Here is a 17,753-nt window from a genome sequence, read left to right on the forward strand (position 1 = left end):
ACATTTTGGATATGTGCTCTGATTTTCCTTGAGGTGCTTCCTTATTTACTGATGCAATTTTAATGTGTGTCATTAGTTACAGCGGCTGTCTACCTAAAGTAATTGGTTATACAGAATCATGGAAGTAATCATGATTGTGAAGGCAGTAGATAACCAATAAAAGTCGGTGAAAGTATTTTATAGCTTTCCATCTTTTGGAAACAGAGCTATGTAAAAAAAGTACAGACAACAGAGAAATTATATGTTTGCTTTCAACAACATTTTTGTGTTTCTCCGCTACCCCTGGTTTGAAGGTTTTTTGTTAATCTTCCTCCTTTTACTTTGTTTAAAGAATTTTTAGGGAGAATGAACATGGTTAAGTTTTGCCTGGAGCACATGTGTAGGTTTGTTTAACATTTTCAAAATCATTTTTTAAAAAACAAAAATAACTTACTGAAATACCTATTGGTAACTGTTTTTTTTTCTCTCTTTAGATAGGCTTCAGTGAGTGCAGTGAAAGAATTCTATCATTTAAGCCCCTAAACGGTGGAATTATTTGCAGTAAGATTTTTACTGGATCAACAGAATTTGGCTGAAAGGAATCTGTCATATCATCCATTTTTTCTTTGCTTAAGGCTGAGACAGTGTAATGTGAGTCTTAAAAAATACAAAGTCTACGATAAGCGTGTCTCCTTAGTAATGGGAACTTGAGTATGTGGCTGATGAAGCAGTTAAACTATTGAGTAGACTGTGCATAGTCGCAGAAATGAATTTCAAAGGATTAACAGAAGTCCACACAAACTACCTGTAACACAAACCACAGAAGATGTGCAGACCAAGAGACATCTCAGAGGGAATATAAAAGCACATAGCACAAATGAAGCTCATGCTGTTTGCTAGTAATTGCAGCTTGAGAGTGAGCTTAGCATTTGGCTTAAACCAATGAGCTAAGTGGTATCTATATCATAGAAGCTGAGAACTGTTGGAAGAGGCCATGAGCCAATCCATGAGGAACTTCATAATTTTGTGTAAAATGGAACCATAGTTTGGATTATCCAGGCCAGGTTACAAGACAGCTAACCTCAGCACTTCTCCAGTTTTCAGGCTTTCTGGCATGGTGCCATGAATAAAAAAAAAAATAAAATAGCCCTATATGAGAAATCAAGTTTAAAGTTTTCTGAGTGTGTAAGGAGTGGTATTTCCCTAGAGGAGGTGTGAATAGACACAGCTCTGGAAGAATTATCTGGGAGCACTCCATGAGATCCTCTGGCCTGGAGTTCCTGAAGGTGGCAAGGGGAAATCAGAGAACTGTTTGTCTCTGAGTTGTCCTGTGCTTGTGGGAGAGGCAAGCTTGGAAAGGAGCAGGGAGCATCTTGTTTTACCCATAATCAGATCTTTGGAAAGAAATAATGACTTATCATTTAAATATAGCCCCATACAAAGCCATTTGTTGGATTTTCTTTTGAATTTTTAAATGGCATGTTGGTTAATGTCAGTTTTTTGCAGTGGAATTGTAGTATTTGGCTTCTGGTTATTGCCATGTCACAATTGCTGTGGAAGTTGTTAACCCCAATCAACTTACACCAGAGTAAATGTACTGCAAAATAATGTAGCATAAGATAACTCTTTTACTGCATCAACTGAGTGCTGATTTGAGTGAATGTGGAGAGTTACAACTTCTCTTAATGGCTGTGCTTGCTGCTTTGCTCTGAAAATCAGGAGGTTGGAGAGGTTAGGGGGTTTGCAGAACTAAGATATTTCTGCTCCCACTCATTTGCCCAAAAGTGTAGTGAATCCATGACCAGGATGGTGATTCTTTTCATGGTTCTGCCATGATTTACTTATGATTTGGCAGGTCAATTGTAATTTGTTTAGCCTTTCAGGAAATACCTATTTGGAGCTTGTAGTGTTGACAAAAGGCCTATAAGCATAACAAAGAGGGTGGTCCCTGTCACTTGTCCAGATGACTGATAACAAATAAAAGGTCAACTTCACATTTCATAGGTCACTTACTTTTTTTTGTGGGAACAAAGTCGATCTGCCCACTTTCCCTCCTCGAGACCACTACCAATGGACTTTGTGAATGATGATGTGACTCCTTGTGTTGACATGCTTTTTGGATTGGCATTTGAAAGGACACGGCAAAAGTCAACAGTCAAAGGCATAAATGTGCATTTGCTAAATGTTAAGTAGTTTTAGGTGGAGCAAGAGACAACTTCAGCGTATCCCGTCAGAAGTGGAGAAGAGAGAATATTGCAATCTCATTATTAATAACAGTGAATAGTGACAGGTTTCACAGTTTGCTAGTCCAGAACATGCTACTTGATTATTTTTTATCTAGCACTGTCAAAGGTATGGTAACTGAGCTGCCAATACCTTGCTTGCACAGGAAAGCCAATAACCATCAGATACTTTTACAGCACATTTTCAATATCTCATTGTGGTATACGATAAAAAGAGAGTGTGTATGGAGAAACCCTTTGTGTTGTGATATTAAAGTTTGTATACATGGATTTTTCTTCTCAGCTAACACTACATAGGGGGCAGATACCGAAATATGACACCATCTCTAAGAATTTAATTACTTTTGTGCTGAAATCTATTACACTATTCTTTGGCCTTTTCATGTTTTGCCTCCATTTATTTTATCAAGAACTACTATTAACTGTCTAAATAAAGGATTTCTACAGTATTGAAGAACACGATAATAGACCTGAATTTTGTGTGCTGTAATGCTTCTCTCCATGTCTGACACTAGTGCTGTTTCTCTATTAGAAATAATGAGAAGCTAGTGTTTTATGAGTTTTTATCATAAACCATGGTTTATAAATGTCTGGTTTGGTTGTTGCAATGTGAAAGTAATTTATTCAGAGAAACAGGAGAACTATAAAAGATTTATACATAATTAGGAGCTTAACTTGACTAGAAATATCAACATTTTTCTCCCCAAATGCTCTTCTGTGAAAGTATTCTCCTCTTTCCCTTTGAGGACATACAGTAGCCTACATAAATCAAAGTATTAAGTTGATGAAATATTAAACACAAATTCTAAACTTTCATTAAAGTGGCCTGTTACCTTTGTAAGACTGAAAGCTATCTCATCCTTCTTATCTAAAGTATCATCAGTTGTACTGCAGGCAACAGATCTCACATAGCACTGCACTCTGTTCTAAATGAAAAGAGGTTATATTTCAGCAACATGCTTAGAAAGAGGAAGAAATTTATAAAATTTTGATTGTGCTACTTTGTTTTGTGCTAAGGGCCTTTTAAACATCAGCTGATCTCAGAATGCTTTCAGGATGGCCTTCTGCAATCATGATTGCTAGTACACAGAAAGGATGTGCTAATTCTGCAAATGGAAGCTGATCAGATGTCTGTTTACTCTCTTCCCCAGCCACACAGATCGGGTGGTTGTGGATGGGGTAGACTGGCCCGTTCTCAAACTCTCACTTGAATTTGAGAGGGGGATTTTGTTGAGAGAGGCAGATTGGCAATTTAGTGTAGGAATGGGTTTTTGTGCAGAACAACCATGAGGATTTAGAGTCTTGTGAAAGCTCCTGTACTGTGTAGCCCATGGTACAATCCTGAGGCACAGCTCAGAAAGCCAAGTCGAGGCACTCGACTTACCCACACAATGGCAAGAGGCAGAAACTTCTAAATAGGAAATTTAGAAAACCTACAGCAAGAATCTAAAGTAGATCACACAAACGTCCCTTCAATTGTTGTTAATATGGTGGAGGCTGGGTACACAGATTCTTCAGACACTGAGAAATATCAACCTTGTACTCAGGAAACATTCAGAGATGGCATCTGTGCTCTGTAGCACTAAGCACTGTGTAAAGTTACAGTGCAGATACAGCCTCTATCTATAATCATGTAACAGAGAACTAAAGGTGCATCAGTCAAACAAACCACTCTTAGTTCATGCCAGACTAACCTACCTTGTCTGCACACAAAGCACCTGCCTGTTACTGCTGCTTAACTTTCAGACAGTAAAATCATTGAAAGGGTTGATTTCCTTTAGTACCTTCTGAAGCTGGGCTGATACGTAAAGGGCCATTTTCAGCTCTCTCAATTAACCCAATTAAAGTCAAGGTAAAAAAAAATATTCTAAATATTATGTGTAAACATAAATACATTTCAAACCCCTTGAATCTGGGGCCTAATTGATGATTTCTGCACAATCTAACTAGAATCTTTGACAAAATTCAGCTGATTGGGTTAGTACTTGGTTGCAGGCAGTTTTATTTGAGTTGCACATGTTGCATAAGGTGTTCAGGTACTACGAATTCATGAAAAATACCTCTGTGTGAGAGTATTTTGAAATAAGCAAATGGCAGACACCTTACCATGCTGTGAATTTTATTTTAACATGCATGTAATGGAAGAGGTAAGAAGGAACTTTGATATAGAAGATGCTAGCCTAACATGTCAGATGCAGCGAAAAGTAAAAAGAAAATTATGAGAAATATGCTTATGGTAACTGTACAGATTGTGACGCTGTGAATGAATGCCTGGCAAAGCTATGGATGGCTCTGTTTTTTCAGAGCTATCTTCATGGTGAACACAGCTGTACAAAAGTTTTTGCCTTCCCTCCCATCTGGAGAATGTTACTTATTCAGAGCTCTTGAGGCATTCAGTGTATCCTTGGAATCTTGTATGTTGTCACAGCAAAATTGTATTGCAGCCTTGACAACAAAGAGAAATACAGAAACTGCACCTAGCTTAAAAGATTCCTTCATCTTCCTCTAATGAAATAGACAGCTTTTGCACTAAGCAATTTGGAAACTGCCTAGCGTAGCATTTTATAATTTTTTTTTTTTTAAAAATTGAAATGCACTTATTGACAGAGGTCTATCTAAATTAAGCAATTCAATCTTCTAGTTTGTGCTTTTGTAATATAAGAGCTGTCCCTTCATTCCCACTTTCTGTCCCTGCCATCTATTATTCCCTTCTACTTACTGACACCCAGCCAGGCCTAAATAAATGCAGCATGACCCCCCAGAGCTGACATTTTCCCTGCTTGTCAAGCTGTTTCTTATTTTCTTCTTTTCTGTTGCCTGAACACTTCCTATCTGTGTCTTTTAAATATTCTGTAGCTACTTCTGATAACCCAGGTTGGAACTAAGGCATCTCTTTACTTGTCACAGTATAGATTGCAGCATGGGAGAGGCAGCCTGCGGTGGAGGCTTGTGTTCTTTGCATGATCACATTCAAATTACTGTTGTTGTTTCTATTTGTAAACTCTTCCTTCCTTCCTTCCTTCCTTCCTTCCTTCCTTCCTTCCTTCCTTCCTTCCTTCCTTCCTTCCTTCCTTCCTTCCTTCCTTCCTTCCTTCCTTCCTTCCTTCCTTCCTTCCTTCCTTCCTTCCTTCCTTCCTTCCTTCCTTCCTTCCTTCCTTCCTTCCTTCCTTCCTTCCTTCCTTCCTTCCTTCCTCCTCTTCTTCCTCTTCTTCTAAAATGAATTCAGTACTTTCCTAGTGAATCTGTAATCGATTACTAAATTGTCGGTAGTGCATTTCCTCCAGAACAGCTAACACCACTGTTCTGGATTAACACTTTCCTTAATCAAATACTGTTTATGGCTCTGAAACTTAAAGCCCCAGTGTTTTTTACTGGGAATTGGAAACAGAGAACAAGGGGCTGGAAAAGAAAAAGGAAAGCACCTTCCTGACATGTCTGTTTTGCGGAACACGAAAGGGCATTACTTTAGCAGTTGACTTTTTTTCCTTTGCTCTGTGTAATGACTGCTAGAGATCCTGATTTAATCAACCAACCATGCAAGCGCAATGATTGTGAACCAGATCGTTGTGAAGCAAACAAATGTTTCACAGTAAATTGCCAAGGGATACCAGCTACTCTGCTCTGGTTTTGCTCAGATTGTCTTTTAAGCAGCTGCCTCATGAAAAGCTTTTGTTATGTATAGACCTTTAATCAAAATGTCACTAAATCCTGCATTCTGGGATGCTTCATTGGAAACACATCCAATGTTCTTATTTATTAAATTGTCCAGTGTCGAATCCAGCCACCATTATCCCTTGTAAGCAAAGATGGATGAGGGAGTGACACAAAGCTTGTGTCACAGCTGAGATCAGTTGTGTGTATATGATGTCTTGATCTGTTTGTACAACCCTCTTGGGGACCATCAGGCAATTAAGTTCACCCATTTCAAACACGGCCTTTTCTGTACACTCTGATTTGATAAGAGAATGGGCAATTCCCAGTAATGACTACTACATCAATTATATTGCATTGTATTGATGCTTAATTAGAAAATGTGTTGGGGAAGGGGACAACTGGAAGAGGGGAGGGTTGGCTCCCAAGTAAATGTCAGAGACCTTTCCTTAATAGCCTGTCTTTTTAATGTGCATTGAATGCACTGACAAGCACTGTGGCCTCCTGACCTTCAAGCATTTACCCCCGCCTGAGAAAGGAGAGCGAAGCTGCTTTGAGAAGGAATTGTTTTAGAGCTGAATTACATTTAGTGTCATTCTTGTTCAGCTTTACTGTGAAGTGACCCTTACAGCCCTTTAGCCCCGTGTGCACAGTTGGAAACCATTTCTGTGCCTGAGCTTTCTGAATCAAACACTTGCAGTCTCTTCAAACAGCCTTTCAAAAGTGAAACCCAAACATCGTGAACATGAACTGTTATTTTTCTAAGGTGTATGTAAGTAATCCATGAGCCATCTGTAAGAGTTCTTTAAAAGAAAAAGAATGAAGCCAGGGCTTTCATATTGCTCAAATAATGACATTAAACACTATCCTTCAAATCTCCAGTTTCTTCAGATTTAAGAAAAGTACCATACATCACAAATGGAGGATTACAGCAGAAATATAAGACCTGCACAGTTGTTTATGACTGAACTGGCCTGCAACATCTAACACTAGCCATTTCTAAAGGTTAATTTTCTAGAGGAAGATTGCAATATGGTTTTGGTTGTTGCTGGTTCTTTACAGGGTAATTGAATTGAAATTTTCTGGTAGTTTACAGTATGCTAGCACTTCTGATATAGAGCTGCTCTAGCACCCTGGAGAAACACCCGTGGGTTTAATTCATCTAAGGTTCTCCTGCACCAGCTTGTGCAGGCATTGTCCTGATCCTGCGATCAGGAGTACTGACCTCCTGTTTTCAAGACAGCAAACTGCAATGTGTGTGGGGGGAACACACTAACAACCTCTTGAACAGGAGGAAAAGAGTGCATTGCTTATTTCTCATATACTGTTATCCTTTTCACGCAACCATTAACATGCATCTGCATCCCAGGAACAACGACGTGCCAGCTGCGCCTTTAGCAAAAACTCCGTGTAATTCAGCGTGACTTTGTGGAATGGAAAGAATTTAAAGACAGCGTGGCTATGCTAATTTCGATGTTAATTTCTTAGGAACTTAATATTCTGTGCCATTCTTTTGCCTGTGCAATAATCTCTGCTTTGCATCTTCTGTCGTGATATTTTACTATTTTGTTTAAATGGCAGCACTGAATGCAGATTGTGCGTATCTTTCAGAACATGGAGTCAATTTAGGTCTTTCAAAAAAAAAAGTTTCTTCATTACCCTAAATGCTATTACTACACATGCCACAGCAGTGGCACATTAGGGTGGTGACAGCTTTGCACATTGGAAGTCAGGCTTTGAAGGAAAGAATATATTTGCAAAGGAAATAGCTGATTAATTTGGATGTGCAGCTTTCAAGTAATATGGTTTGGAGTACACTGTGCAACAATAATTTTTTTTTTTAATTTAATGATTTAAAAGAATATAATAAATTAGGAGAAGAGTAGCTTTACATTGATGGTGTATATTTGGAGTCAGGTTTTTTCCTTAGACTACATAGGTTTAGCATAAGGTGACATTCTGATATTTGGTGTAATAGATGTTTTATTTATGAAGCCTTGACATTATTAAACAATGGGGATCAACACCACAGAAAAATGCATTTGAAAGGAGGTTTTAAAATTTGAAGCTTCATAGCAAACAGCTCATAGTTGTTTAAAAAAAAAATCCCTACACTTTTTTATCAACCTTTGTTCTTTTTTTTTAGTGCTGAAATGATCATAGAATATTCTCAGTATGAATTTCATATTAAATAACTGTTATAAATAATGTACATTTTTAGTAATTTTAATGATTTCAAACAAATGTATAAGGAAGATTCTCCATATACAACCATGGCCTATTTTTCAGAGTACATAAACACCTTTAAGCATTTCTCAGTGTTTACTTTTAGCTTTTACATTTAGGCAAATGACAAACTCAGAAAACATAGGCTTGCTGTCCAGGATCTGAGCGCAGCCTCCCAATTCTGAAATTCTGTGATTAGTGTGATTTGCATAGGAGGAATTAATCACCTGCTCCTGTACCTCGCTGCAGCAAAGCACAGACTGGGTACTTCAGGGTTTTGCTGGTGCCAGAGTCAGTCCTGGGTGCTGGACTTCAGCTGCTACAGCCGAAACCTACATCAGACAATCAGATAAAAATAGAGTAATGAGTAACTCAGTTCCCTGATGATGCTGTCATTGCCTTAGTTGCACTTGCCTCTTATAATCTATGAGAGGCAAAGCACTTTAATACTATTTTTTCCCACTAAAACTCCCCAAAATTTAAAAAAAAAAAAACAACAAAAAAAAAACCAAACAAACTTGATTTTTAATAAGGGTTCTGATTTATACCTCAATTCCCTGAAAGTCAGTGAGAAACACTGATTGAAGACTGCATCCATGTGTTGCATCAAGGGAAGCTTTGCTGTTCAGTTCCTCAGAAGTGTGGGTGATGACTTAATGAGGTGAACATGGGGTCATTTCTCCCAAAGCTTATCTTGGCTTTCCTGTAAGTATAACTTAAACCCAAAACAACAGATCAAACTAAATGCGTGCTTGAAGGAGATAAATGTATGTGTCTTTTTGGGGTGGCCTATAATACTGAGCATGAAGAACAGACAGGTCCAGTCCATATGTGCAGCTTCTGCATTAAATATGCATGAAAACAAAATATTGAAGTCGTTAGGGCATAAATTGGGTGGCTTAGATGAAATACTCAGTTGAATCGATGCACATATGTGATTATGAATATGTTCCTGGTTTGTATGAATTTCAGTTTTTTCCTTTAATCCCTTCTTTACTGGTATCCAATGTATCATATTTTAATAGCCTTATTTTTTTTTTCCTGGTGTTAAAATGTAATGCTTATTAGTGTGGGGAAGAAGTAATTTCAATATAAATTATGGTTTAAATGTGAGTGTGATATGTTAAGCACAACTGATAAAGTAATTGTTTGCCTGAAATGTCTTAGCAAAATTGTGCTGTTAAGCACTTTGTAAAATTCCATTACAACTGAGATTTATTTTTCAATCATTTTTAAGACATGCTTTTTTATTCTCCAAAGTCATTATGCTATTAACAGATTTGCCTTTTAATACAGAACCATCAAAAATAGCAGCATTTACATCTGAATTTGCATAAGGACTAGCTTCTAATCCAGGTTCCATTGTTGAAGTACTGGAATAACTGCACTGATGTATATGAGATTCAATTTCAGTCTCCTTCTTATCACATTACATGCATAATTTTAGTGGAATATCTGTGTTTTTAGTGGAGAGATTTAACTGAGACCAGATCGTGTTAAAGAGTGTCCAGTTGCATTGGACACTCTTTTATATACTAGTTATCAGAGGTGAAGCAAAGGCATGATGAGAGGCATATTAACTGCTCCTTTAGGGGTTCTCTGGTAGGTGCAAATGCATCCAGGTTCTCCAGCAGTGCCTGCTCCTCCATGAGATCTACATCATTGGCCATATGTTAGACCATTGCAATTTAAAATTAAATGATTGCTTTTAATCTGGTACAGAATAGAAACAAATTAGGAAGTCTTGATTCTGAATTTATATTTCTCAGTCACAAAAATGGTAACTAGATATGGAAAGATAGATTGCTTTTTCAGTGGTAAGCAATCAATGGTACTACATGTATATCTTGTTGTAAAAACCTTTAATGAAACATATCTGAGCTCTAGCGGCAGTCATTTGAGCTGAAAATTTGTTATGTCTTCTCTGTTGAACTGTTTTAGCAGTATAATCTTTGATAATTAAACATAATCATTTTTAAGGACTCCTTTTTACAGCTTTTAGCAATTTTGCAGCTGACTGTGTCAGGTTTGCATTACAGATTGAGCTTAAATTATTAAATTATATTTTGTGCAACTGTAATTTCCATGAGAGGATATTTTTCATGTTATTTTCTAGGAAGCTCTAGACTGTAAAAGAACACTTTTGGCAAAGTAAAGGGAAATATTTGTGAAGCAGGAACTATAATTACGAACATGAGTAGTTAAACACCCCTTAGGCACTTGGCTCATACTGAACATTATTATAAAAATAGGACCATGCTCTTGACAGTGGACACCATGTTGAAGGAAATACTTGATCACTTCTGCTTAACATCTGGATGCTTTGAAGAATCTGCTACACACTTTTTATAATGTAAAATGAAGTTAGAGATGATGAATTGAAATATGAGGTGAGGTTAGTTCAGTGAGAATGAGCAGCAGTCAGTGGGTCCAGCCCCTGGGTCAAAGGGGGCTCTTCCCAGATCCATCTGTGAAGCCTTGTGACGGAGCTATTCAGGCAAGGTTTTGTTGGAGGGTGAGAGCAAAACAGCCATTCAGGCTGTGCTCCAGAAGAGAAGTTGGGGTGAAGGAGTTAGTTTGGCCTAGAAGTCCTGGGTAAAAATGGACAAAGATTTCTGCTTCTCTGGGCAATGGGCAAAGGCTAACCAGCTCATGGTGCCATTCACAGTTGGCCATTTCCATCTTGGAACATGCCATTGGGACTCAGTATTCTTCTCAAAGCAGTTTTTTCCAAAAAGTAGTATATAGAAAAGGGTACATGATGGATCTGCCCTTCACATGCCATGGACAATTGACTTGCCACTGACTTTCTCATCGAAGTCTGTGGTGGAACTTAAATATCCTGAGCTGCTGGCCCAGTCAAAGGGTCATTCCTTCTCCTTCTGTTTGCACCAATACTGCATCTCTGGATTCCTTGTTCCCAATTTATCTGTGGTACACGGGGAGTCCTTGAAAGAATAGTTGGTAGAGCAGTCATTCATGAATGCTCAAGAGAGCTTGTTCTGTGAGGACTATGATGGAGCTGAACTATGTTCATATGGAGAAGGTGTGTTTGGGGGGAAAAATGGAAAAATGTTATATCTCTGTGACTGGATGGCCTAACCATGTAAATTAAAAGCTTAAATCCCCCAAGTCTGAACATTAGGATGTCTGCTACTAAGAATCAAATGTATCCTGAAGAGATTTCCCTCTACATTGACATTTTCTGTCTACAGAATGACAGAAGTGACAGAGAAATTATGTCTTGCTTCCCAAATGTTTCCATTTGAGAAAAGTAAAATAACTATTCCAAGCAAGGGTTTTACACTTTGAAAACAGGAAAGAATAAAAGAAAACAGGAAAGAACAAAAGGGGCCATCTGGCCTTGACCATTAGGGCTATCTTATCTCTGGAAGATTTTTGCAGACTTCATGGCCAGCAGCTTGTCACATTTGGAAAGATAAGATGGTCAAAGAGGGCAAAGAAGAAAAAGTGCTAATTTTTCTTCTTGCCAACAAAGGAAATATCTTTGCCTGTGGAGCAGAAGATGCAAAGATCTTGTGCATCCATTTTTATGCACAGAGATCACTTCTATATTTTCGTCACTCAGTACAGCCAAATGTCATGAATTAATCTTTGTAGGGCTTTTATTACACAAACATTCTTCCAAACATTTATACAAAATTGTGTGATGTATTTTTAACAGATAGCACTTGATATATATTCCTGTATCGTTATTGTATTGGAATAAAAGGGAGGGGGGTGTCTTCAACACTTGCACAACAAGCTTCTTTGCACTTAAATTTCTGAATCCTTACCTTCATTTCAAACTATTATTTACTCTGTGTAGTACTTACACTTTATAGTTATAATTACCTTCAAATAGCGCATTAGCAAATTTTCAGACAACAGAAAAAGGATTGTTGGAGCACTGTATATCACCCCGAGTTGTTCAGAACCATAGAAGTCATACAATGAGGTGAGCCTGTCTTTAGATAATGAAATTGAGTCCCCGTTGTGGAATCTAACTGGACAACACTATAGTAAAATCTGGAAAATTCAAAAAACTTTAGATGGACTATTTTGCCTTCATGTGTTTTTATGTCACATCTAAATGATATAACCCTCTTCTGTTCATTTTCTGGCTGTGGAGACAGATTGGACATTTGAGAGGTTGATGTGGTAACAATGGGATTTAAGTGATCTTTGCATCAGTGTCTTCATATCTAGCCCCTTTCATTCTGTTTTAGAATCAGTGGAATTTTGGGGCATTATGAAAATTTTTTCAGCATTTCACAAAACTTGCCTTTATTTCTCCTTCAAAAATCTTATTGTCTATAAATCTATCCATTTGTACCCATACCTGAAAGATGAGTGCTGTCATCTTAGATCATGAAAAAAAATAGTGGTATTTAAAAATCATTAGTTGTGCAGTGAGAGGCGTAAATGCAGCAACATGGGTAATTTCTGGGTAGAAGGTTAGTAATTCTATTGTAACTTCCATTCGCATGCCTTCTATAAATTACTATAAGAATTTCTATTTGCCCTTTGGTGTTGCCTAAGAGTGACAAAGAATGGTTGTGAAGCCTGCTGCTATGGTAATTTTGTAGCCTTTTCTCTCTCCTTCATTAATAGCAAAAACATCTAACATCTTCTAAAAAAATATCTAAGCCTGAAAGTGAAGGGTTTTTATGAGCAAGAAAATTAAGTAGGGTTAGCCTGAAAAAATATAGCAAGGCTTACTCTCTCAGTTTCCAAAACTGATCTCATTTATCTTCACTTTCCAAACACCACTTTTCAATTGAATCAGGAACAGTGTGTTGTGTATTTTTTTTCCTTTCTGATAATCAGAGAAATATTGACCTATTTTGAAAACACTTCTTTCCTCTCACTACTGACAGCTTTCATTACTTCAAATGTTGCTATTTTTATATACAAGAACTATAAAAAAACTTGAGGTGAATGTAATCTTAACTGTAGAGAACTGGATGTGGATCACCAACACACCAAATGACTTCGATTGTCAGAATGAAGGTTTATCCTTGCCTCTTTAGATTATAATACATTATCCAAGCAGAAGTCAGCTAATGGACCTTAAATTAGTGTGAGTGGTCTACAAAGATATGGCATATCATTACACAAATCTACTTTCCTTGAAGTCAGCAGAAAAATACTGCATCGGTTTCAGCAGGGGAAAGAAAAGGTTATAGGCAGGTTGCTCTGCATCAAGAGGTCTTGGTTTCTTTTACTCTTGTAATTGAGCACTACTCTGTTCTGTAAGTACAGGTTCAATATAAAAATAGGTTTTAATGAAATTAAAATAAAGATTTTTTAGTCTAGCACCTGGTATATTTAATTCTGCCTGGAGTGTGGCTAGGGGTGTACCAAGTTAAAATTCTTTAACTTTAGTAAATGTAACTGTCTTGCTTTAAAAAATGAGAAAAAATACAATAAGAAAAGAAAGAAAACAAAATCTTCCTGTCCTGTCAAAATAGCTGTTTCACTAGGTTGGCTAATCATGTAATGTGGATGGATGGCTCTTTAGTGTTTTGGCTATTTTATCATCTGTCTGATCACTGCCCAGGTGACAGAAGCAGGGTTGTGCCTTCTAGTCCCTCAGTAAATGACCCATGTCTGTCTATCTTTAATCAGACAGCTCCCTCCATCATTCAGATCACTTGGAAGTTGCTGTGGGAAGGCATGTGCACACTCCTTTTGTCTTGTCACTGCTTCATACAGGGACAACCTGTGTGTGGGTGAAGGGGGTTACAGTCAATTGTCCTGCAGAACATAATCACCTTTCAATAGGACATCCATTGCAATCTTCATGCCAAACTAATAACAATAGGAGCAAGCCAGCCTTTTGTACAGGCTTTCTGTGAGTGTCCTTTGCAGAAAAAAAAAATGACTGCTGCTTCTTTAAGTCATGGGAGCTCCCATTTGCTGTGACAGCTTTCCAATTGTTAAATAAACTCTGACCGTGAGCAGCTGTCAGACAGATATTGCACTGCAGGCTTCAGTCAAAAGGAGCACCAGACAAGCATTTCAGTGCTTAAAGGCCCTTATTTATTTTTTTAAAGGCACACTTAAAAAAAAAAACCCAAACAAAACAAAACCACAATGAGATAATGTGAGTCCTTAACTGGGGAAAAAAAAAAGAAAAAAAAAAAAAAAGAGAAAGCTTTATTTTATGTTCTCCATGAAATTTTCTTGTGAAAGTTATAGAATGCGAGTATGTCCATTTCTGAGAAAAAGTCTGTGTGGAGCAGGAAATGCCTTAAATGTAAACTTGTCTGGTAGCAAGGTAAGAAATTGAGATGCAGAAATCCTTACATGGGACTTTATAAATGCTACTAATCGTATTCAAATTCTTGTGGGAAAGCAAGAGGAATTATACTGAGCTTCCTCTAAGTGATAGAATGTTATTTTATCACTTGTACTTTTGACAGTAATGTAGCTTAACACTTCTGATATTCTTGCTTTTTGCCATCTGAATAATTTGGACTGGTTGAAGATGTCCTTGCTCATTACAGGGGGGATTGGACTGGATGACCTTTAAAGGTCCTTTCCAACCCAAACCATTCTATGATTCCATAATTCTGTGATGATGTTGCACCCTGATTTACAGGAAAACAAACAAACAAACAAACAAACAAAAAAAAAAAAGGAAAATTTTCACTACACAAGGTCTAACAGGCTACCTCCAATATGCAAGAAAATAATCTTAAGTTAAATATGTAGTGAGTATATTGGAAGAAGCCTTATTATTTACTTTATAATTACAGTTGTGGAGGGAGATTGCCATTAAATTAGGAAGAAGGTGTACTTCCTCCTATTCCAGTTTACAGACTGATACTCTCTTACCCTTACCTGACTAAAAGTCAAGCTGGAGAACTTGAACTAGGAATCAAAGCTGTCCAGAGCTCCACTAGAAGATATGTAGAATATAGGTTCAGCTCACCTGGCTGAGGAGAGAGTGAGTCAGCTCTGGACATGCCTTTACCCACTGACATTGAAGCAGAAGCCTAGCTCAAAGACAGATTAAAACCAAACCAAACCAAACCAAAAAAAAAACCCTCCAAAAACTAGTCACGGCAACTAATTTCAAAAGGCAAGATGTGGGCTAATTTTGTGCAGGCAGGAGTTCCAGACAATATATATGAAGTATTTATTGAAAAATCAGTATTTTTTTTTATGTTAAGGAAAAAATATGATTCATATTTCTTTTGCAAGTAATAGTAATTACTGGTTTTAAGGGTAGCTTCTTCCAAAATTTCAAATTTAAGTAACTAACTAGCTAACTAACTAAGTAGTTAACTAATACATGTTTTCACCATTCCAGCTTTGTTTAAAATCAGAGAGGAAGATATCCAGTAAAAATATAAAGCAGTAGGAAATGAAAAAAGTCAATTTAAAAAGCAATCCTCCGTGATTTTTCTATTGACACCTGTTAGAAATAACACCCACAATTTCTATAACTGAAATGGATCATAAAAAATCTCAGGGTGTTCAATTATTTATTTTATGCTTTTGAAAACACTTCTGGGTAATGGGTTTCACTTTTTCACCTTTCATATGCCTCATTCTTTCACACAGGAAAACAGAACCATTCAAAAATGGATAATGATAGCATTTTCTTGTTTGTGCTCGTCCTTGTGCTTTGGAGTCAATACGCTTTGCACAGATACCAATGGTGGTCTTAAAGACATGGTAAACATAATGCACCATGGTTTTAAACAAACTGATTTCTATACAGAGGGAAATGTTTATATAATGTAGGGCTTTGTGGAGATTTTAACCAGGAAATTCCTTTATTTTATTTCAGTTTTTGGAAAGCAAAGTATGAAAGGGAAGGTTTGGGAGCACTATACCAACAATGGAATCAATTGCTATAGTCAATGCAAATGTGATTTTCATGTGTGAAAGAACATGACCCTTTCATGAGGAAGGGTCCTTTAATCAAAATAGTCAACTTGCAACTATAATAGAGATGGTGCTCTTTGAACATACTGGTTGTGGATTAGCAGAAAATGTGTTCATTAAAGCCATGGAAAGGAGTAAAATCGGTCTTCCATCTTCTTTCTTAGACTTCCAAATTTTCCGTTTTGAAGCAAAAATGGAATCTCCATTTTCCCTGTCTTTATTAATGAATTAATATAAGTTGTAATCCCTGGGGTATGAGATTGAGGCTGGGAAATGGCTAAGATAAGGTTTCTGCTTCTTCAGAGCAGAAACCTGACATAATGGCAGGGATAATGTGAGAGATAAGTTGGACATGAAACTTTCTGGCTAGGCAAGCAAGACAACCTTCATCTGAACATGGGTCTTACTGGAATAAACTTCCACCATGGCTCTTTTCCTGCTACAGAATGTGACATGGCACAGAAACTGTGTTGGATCCAGTCCTTTTCCAGAGAGTCAGGTTTACTGGGCACAGGGAGCAGAGCAGGCACAGCAGCAAATCACTTGTTCCCTGGTGCAGCAGCCAAGAGCAAACGTGCCTTTCCAAAACAGCTCATGGCCACTGCTGCCTATCCTGCTGTTGCTTCCTTGAAGAGAGGCCATAGGCCAGAAAATCTGGTGTGGTTTGTAAACCTCCTTCCAGCTGCTGTTTTTCTCTGCCTGCATTGTCTGTTAGGAGGAGGACCTTGGGGCACTCAGGAGAGGCATTTCTGGGAGTGAGCTGCAGGGCAGGCAGTTGTCCTGGCAGGAAGTGTGCCAGCTCTGTTGTGGGGATCTTTGCTGCAGCTTGGCTACAGAGATACGATGTCACTCTTGGGTTTAGAGGTGGCATAGCTTGGTGACCACCACAGACAACTGTATGAACAGATTCAGGTCAACAAGGCTGGGTAGAAGGAAAACCTTTTTTTTTTCACCTTTTTTTCTCTTTTCATAAAAGACAAGTCTTATATGTTTTGTATTCAACTTCATCCCTTTTATTTTTTCCCTTTTCTGTGCTATGTGCTTATATGCCATTTCCATTTGCCAGTGATCTGATAGGATGCCTCTGTTTTGTTTTTTGTTTTCTGCAGGATAAAAGCATGGGTGGATAAGATGCAAGAAGATCTCGTGACGCTCGCACGAACCGCAAGCGGAGTGGACCGGCTTGCTGATGTAAGAAGAGGTGTCCTAGACTGCTGTAACTAGAAAATGAAGTGAAGGGCTTGCATCTTCTAGGCTTTACAATAATTTCATCCCAACATACAAAAATGATTTTGTGGGATTAAACTCTGCAGTGCTTACTGAGAGAGAAATGGAAAACAGACATTCATCAGTTCACTCTCAGTGTTGCAGCACTGACAATATTTAATCAGCTTTGCAGTATCAGACATAAGCGTTGCCATTGTTGCAACACTTCCACCTGAAGCAAACACTTTTATGTTCTATGTTTGTCAAATACGGTATCCAGGAAGCAACCATTCACAGTGATGGAGAATTCTGCTCTCTATTAACGAGGGAACCTGTCTTTCTGACACATCTTTCCTGAAATGAGGCAGCTTTTGCTTAGCAGAAACACATGAGAATGAAAACTACTTTTATTCAGCTGTTCAAATTTAACACCAAGTTTGTTTTAGAGAATTTACGTTACTCTCATTATTTTTTGTGTTATTATTCTGTTCATAGATGGTGACAACATGTGCCATTGCGGAAAAATGAAGGCACAATTAAGAGCGT

The 17,753-nt window shown here is 37.7% G+C and overlaps 1 protein-coding gene across 5 annotated transcripts in view; it reads left to right on the forward strand.

Moving 5' to 3' along the window:
• CACNA2D1 (calcium voltage-gated channel auxiliary subunit alpha2delta 1) overlaps window positions 1-17,753 on the forward strand; it is a 373,282-nt gene that overhangs the window by 33,672 nt on the left and 321,857 nt on the right. For all 5 annotated transcript variants that reach the window (XM_066182787.1, XM_066182788.1, XM_066182784.1 and 2 more), the window contains exon 2: window positions 17,111-17,192. In XM_066182787.1, the coding sequence (XP_066038884.1) occupies window positions 17,111-17,192 (82 nt within the window). The remainder of the gene's footprint in view (window positions 1-17,110; window positions 17,193-17,753) is intronic.

This window comes from Chamaea fasciata, unplaced genomic scaffold, assembly GCF_029207755.1.
Source record: "Chamaea fasciata isolate MVZ Bird 193981 ecotype frontalis unplaced genomic scaffold, bChaFas1.0.hap1 SCAF_5, whole genome shotgun sequence".
Lineage (NCBI taxonomy): Eukaryota > Metazoa > Chordata > Aves > Passeriformes > Sylviidae > Chamaea > Chamaea fasciata.